The sequence below is a fragment of the Apium graveolens genome, chromosome 1, assembly GCF_009905375.1.
Source record: "Apium graveolens cultivar Ventura chromosome 1, ASM990537v1, whole genome shotgun sequence".
Classification (NCBI taxonomy): domain Eukaryota; kingdom Viridiplantae; phylum Streptophyta; class Magnoliopsida; order Apiales; family Apiaceae; genus Apium; species Apium graveolens.
Window position 1 is genome coordinate 89304515 of NC_133647.1, and position 5903 is coordinate 89310417.

A 5903-nucleotide genomic window follows, 5' to 3' on the forward strand; every position below is an offset into this window, starting at 1 on the left:
ATTTATGACATGTTTCTTTTGGCCAGTGGACAAAAATAGCCGATTTCTCAACAAAATGTACCAAAATGACTTGTTTCAAAAACCTGGCCAATTTTAGCCGATCATATACGCATATGTCAAGAGGGTAATTCAGGATACGCATTCGGGATTGAAGTAATTTGAAATACGCATTTCAGAACAAGGTAATATAAATTTTATAACACAAAACACGCATTTGGTATGGGAGTATATGAACTTTATATGCATTGAACAAATTCGTATTAGTATTATATTATATATATACTGTTAAGAAGAAATCCCATGTTGCACAGACACACCTATCCCATGGGACTATGTCCCACCTACTTTTCCCTACCTTCGTTCTCCGTCTTTTGCAAATTGCAGATAGCAGATGTGGAGAGCACGAGGTGGCAAGCACTCGTACTACAAATACTTGTAATACGCATACGTCAGTAATGTATTGAATCGGCTATAGTTGGCCAATTTCTTAAAAACTGTCATTTTGGTAAAAAATCTTCAAAATTCAGTTATTTTTGTAATTGTTTCTTTTAAAGATCTCTTGGACTTGAGGGATATTGTGTTAATATCCAACGGGAGGGATATTGTGAACATAAATAGGGTGATATCATTCACATAAATAAAAAAATAAAAACTGTTGAAACTATGCAAGCAACCCAGTGATCATCATTTAGAATTTGTAAATATAAGGATAACAAAGAGTACAAACTAGTGATAGAAGTAATAAAATTCATAATAATTGTACCCAATGATTGGTGGTTTATAATTACCAACCCTTTATTCACTAGTGCAATATTGTTTATAGTGGTAATAGATATGTATATATGTGTTGGGCATGTATAATATGTAACTGAAGGCTTAGATTGATACACTGTTAGGAATGCCCTTGCCAGAAAGTCCAGGTTCACTTGTAGGATAAAGCAAAGTGTATGGCATGTTCACTGGGCCGACCCTGTTTTTCAGTTTTCCGTCATTATTCAGTTCAACTATTTTCTTCTCAATCCCGTCCAGCTTTGTGCTAAACCTCTCAAATGCTTCTAATGGCTCAGCATCTTTAGTCCAATCGGGGCTGTCTCTTTGTCCAAGATATAATGTGTCGGTAGCATGCCTTGACAGGATTTCAATCAGTGCAATGCCAAGCAGTGTTGGCAACTGGGAAGTGATTGTTTTAAGGTAAACGCTATCAGGGTCTGCCTTGAGCTCCTCGTACTCAGGCGTTCCGGGTTCAGGCATGAATCTACGGCTTAAAGTAGGGCGATTGGGGAGGTACCCTGCATAAGGGTATTGTCCGAAATTGACTGCTGCATGTAGGGCAGACCCTATCCATATAATCAAGGTGCAGGAGTCTATGAGTTCTTGACGAGTCTGCATTTTAGGCCACCAAGGTTCATTTTTCTTATCACCATGTCCCTCTTCGCGAACTTCCTTCCACCACAACTGAAGTTCATTGTCGTTCTGGACCATGTCATCAGTCTTGTAGTAGAAGTTGCAGTATTCCGAAACCCATGTTTTGATTGCTGACCAGATCTCAAGGCCATCGACAGCATAAGGATAGTCTTCAATCAGCAAGCGGAGACCATGTGGGGAATTGGAGTCCTCAACAGCCATTCCCCTAATAAAATAAAAAAGTATGTACTTGTATCATTATTAGACCAGCTTGAAATCACTAAATTAACTGCACAACTTTTAAAAAAAAAAATAATACTATGCTTTTATATAACCTTTTGATAAGATCGGCAGGGAGGGCTTGCTCTGGAAAGACCCAATTCTTATAAATTACAGATGACAATTCCATTGAATACTGCCCCGGAAAAACAGTTCTTTCCAAAATTCCACTGCCATTGATAAGAATCTGTCTTGCAAATGCATTAATGTTCATCGTATCATGAAAGTGAGGATGGAGAAGCTTATAGACTGGATGAAGCACACTTAATTGTCTATTTGTTGCAATGATAAATGGCTCAATTGAGGCATGTGTATTCAACCTATGATCAAATAAAAGCTTGAAATATCAACATAATGTATTACTTCAGCTAGAGAGTATATGTTATGTCACTGAAAAGATTTCATACCAGTGGCTGATCAGTTGATGAATTCCTTGGTCATTCACAGCAACATATGCTTTAGCCAACTGCCAAACAGACCCTTCAACAGTACCCTCCTCTGCAGGAGTGTATACTTTGTTAATGGCACCATATTGATCACCTTCTGAATGTGGCAAACTTAATTCAATTGCCAACGGCTTAAGTGTGCCGTTGTCTTGCAAGAAAAGTAGTGTTCTTGTTGCATAAATTTTTGTTGTTGCAACATTTATTCGCCTCAGGTATGGCATCAGCGTATCATGATGATCCAAAATAAACAGTCTGTTGGCCTTTACTGCCTGTTAAAAAAATTAGTCTCAATATTAAAATGAAGCACACACATTATCAAAAAGGGTTAAATACCTCAACTTACCTCATCTACTGTTAACCCATCTAGTTTATTTTCTATGTGAGCTTTGGTTATTGAACTGCCTTGGTTTCCATAGACATTGGAGTCTAGCTTACTCGTTGGAGGGAACTCCTGCAAATATGTGAGGATATTAAAATTTTCAATATTAATTGGGTATCAAAGATCTTAAGAGGAATTCAATGCCATTTAATTGGACAAACACAAGCTTCAACTTACTCGAAGAAGACCAATGCTGACAGGGTTCATTCCTGCAAGCATTTCTCTTGCAAATTCTTCATCTGTTCTCCATGCAGACCTATCCCCTATCATAAAAAATATATAACATATTAGAAGGTAATATGTTATCACAAGCACTGCTGTATTATTCTCATTAAAATAACTAATTGTGGTATATATACCTTTGATGACTTGTGGCAAAGGGAATTTTGCAACCCCTTCACCATCACTGCGGACAAGTTCCTTCAACAATTCCAGTGGGATGTTTTCCCTTATATTATCGAGTAAAGGGCCTTCTGGTAGCTTGATTCCTCCTTCATATAATTTAAGCACATCATCAAATGTATCAAACTCATCCGGAGTGCTGTCAAATAAAGCCTCAAATTCCGGAAGAAGAAACTGAGCAATGGATTTTAGTGCGTAAGCAAGAAAATCCGACAACTTCAAGTGTCCAAATCTTTCATCTCTAGGAACGTATATGTTCAAGCTAAAAATAAGTGGTAGCCTGCTCTCAGTTTTAGGATCTGTGATAATAATACACAACAAAATTATCATGACAGTGAATAACTAGTAGCACTCATCAGCTATTAAAAACATATTCAAATCCAATTTATTAATAACCTGTCTTTGTAGGTGGTCTGCCTGTCCTTCCTCTACGAGGATAAGGGTACTCAGTTGATCCTCCAAGTACTGGACGAGCATTCTTTGGATCACTATCAGGAGCTCCCAAATCGTTGTAAAAAGCATAGTCATATACTCTGTCCCATTCCTCAAGCATTCCGGTTCCATTTCCTCTTAAGTTAACCAACTCTTCTTTTCTATATTCAAGTAATGGTGCTGGTGTTTCACTAGGAAGATACGTCTGCAACAAATGCCAGAATCAGCACAAATTAAGCTACTATAAACTAACAAATAACTATTTTTAATAAATATTTCAGAAGTTCTAAGTACATTATTAGTGAAGAAAATACGATCCTTTGTGTACTTATCAGCCGGATAAACCCATGAATTGCAGATAAATTGGACGTCCCCGTGGCCAGGAACATCTAGTAATGTAAGTGTCCTAAGGTAAAATTCACTATGATGGGAATTTTTAATGATGAATGCACCAGGAACTCCAATATCTTCTTCCCAAACAAATGTAACATCAAAACCTGATTCACCGGCATTTATAGGAGTGATTGTTGTTATCCAGTCTTCCAAGTAAGCTGGACTTCCAAGTTTCCCCTTCAATCCAATGTCTGAAAAATACATAAACATATAAACTTTTCGATCTACGAAGTTCACTTGTCTCAAATTTCATATTCAAAGATTTAACGCCGAGGTGACAAAAAAGAATTTAATATTTAAAAATTTAACGACGAGCTGACAAAAATTTGGATGCAATAATGTTTTTAAAAGTAATGGTTTCACCATTTATATTAGCTATCTGGAAAGCTTGTTAGCAGAGAAAAAACTTTTGTAAGACGGATCAAAATCACATATGAAGATTAATTTCTGCCTAAAATCGGCATGCGGCAAATTCACGTTTTCGTATCCAATTTCGTAAACGTAACATGTATTTAATAAATTCGATATTGGAATGGTGACGGATGGATCCTTTGACTTGACACCCTAATCATGATAACACAGATTGTTATTTGTTGTATTGTACACTTGACAGCTACCATTCTTTTCATCAATCGATATCGGTGATTCCATATGTCAAACATTTAATTAATGTTTGGATTGTATATGTGTACCCAAAGAAAATATTCAATGGTTGTGGTGGCTAGTTTGGGGTAGGAGTCACGTAGATACACCTAACCATTACGTGGTTGAGTTAAATAGACACCCAAGTAATAAATAAGTTTACAAGAATTATGTGTATGCACGTTACATGCTTAATAAATTGCTAGGACCAGATCACATGCAAATGGTAGAAAACTCGACTGTATGGTGAATTGGTGATATTCTAGAATAAATACTGAATTCAGACCATCACGTCCTCAAATCAAATGTACATGGACTGTTTAATTCTGATGCCGAATTTCTCTCAATTTGCCTAAACATAATATATTAATATCAGGAAATAGGCTAATCATGATGAGTCAACTAACCTGAATCCCTTTCAAATACATATCCAACACAAGTAGTATAATATTTCTTATATATCGCATGATTTTTTTTTATTTTAATAAATACTGAATTGTACGTAGAAATATACAAGTTGTATAATAACTTTCTTGTACATATAAAAACACAATTGTGACATTTTTGGGGTTAAAATTAACACTCAGTTGCACTTCCAAAAGTAACAAAACTGCAAATACCCTGGAAGATGGGCTATAATAGGCAAAACATTTAGTAATAAAACATAAAATTACAATTAGCAGAAAAAAAAACATAAAATTACTATTGATAAAATGTTAACTGCAAACAGTAAAGTAAAAAAGGTACTGTCAGATTTAAATGCTGCTGCAATAAAGAAGATGCTAGTCCTACTAGGACCATGGTTTCAAATTCAAATAAATATTAATTTTATCTTCTCAATGCAGCACATAGTTACACAACAAATGATATTAGTACATGTATGATAAAATTAGTGCTATATCTGGTTCTCTGATTGTGGTTTGATAAAATAAGATAGTGAAAGAAGTAGTACCGGAAGTATCAGGATTAACAGAACTAACGAGCTGCAAAGAAACTCTTTTGTGAAGAAGTTCATCAACCCTGTCAATTATTGAAGAACTTATATCTGTAAAATCCAACACATTTTTCTTCATCAACACTACTCTCCCCTTTATTTGTTTTGTTTCATCATGCCCTGTAATCGCATCAACAATCTTATGAAACATCTCCCTCTCCTCTTTCTCTCTCTCGTTACTCTCTCCTCTTTCTCTTTCTCTCTCTCTAGCTCAGAAATGATATTATATATATAAGAAGCTGGTTTAGATATGATGAGACAGAGGGAAGGGTTGCTGGGTATTTATAGGGGGAAATATGTCCCGAGTTGCACCAAAGATCTTTCATTTTATTATACACAAGTTTGTATATATCACGTATACATGTGTCAGATGCGTAGTTTAAATTACCTTGTAGTAGCAGGGATATGGGTTGCGTCGGGTCCGTTTGACCCTTTTAACAACTCAATTCATTTAATGCGGGTTATAAAAATTTTAACCCATTAATCCCAAAAAAATTAAAAAATCCAACCTTACTAATCATTTGATGGGTTG

General features: G+C 35.7%; 1 protein-coding gene across 1 annotated transcript; it reads right to left on the reverse strand.

The window, feature by feature from the left end:
• Positions 1 to 664: 664 nt before the first annotated feature.
• Positions 665 to 5663, reverse strand: LOC141665003 (putative linoleate 9S-lipoxygenase 5). Its single transcript, XM_074470964.1, has 9 exons — positions 5330 to 5663; positions 3637 to 3926; positions 3307 to 3547; positions 2868 to 3209; positions 2686 to 2771; positions 2473 to 2580; positions 2091 to 2398; positions 1740 to 2003; positions 665 to 1630 (listed from the first exon to the last, which is right to left on the reverse strand). The coding sequence occupies exons 1-9, from the start codon at positions 5520 to 5522 to the stop codon at positions 877 to 879; spliced, it is 2586 nt and encodes an 861-aa protein (XP_074327065.1). The 5' UTR covers positions 5523 to 5663; the 3' UTR covers positions 665 to 876.
• Between the last annotated feature and the right edge of the window lie 240 nt (positions 5664 to 5903).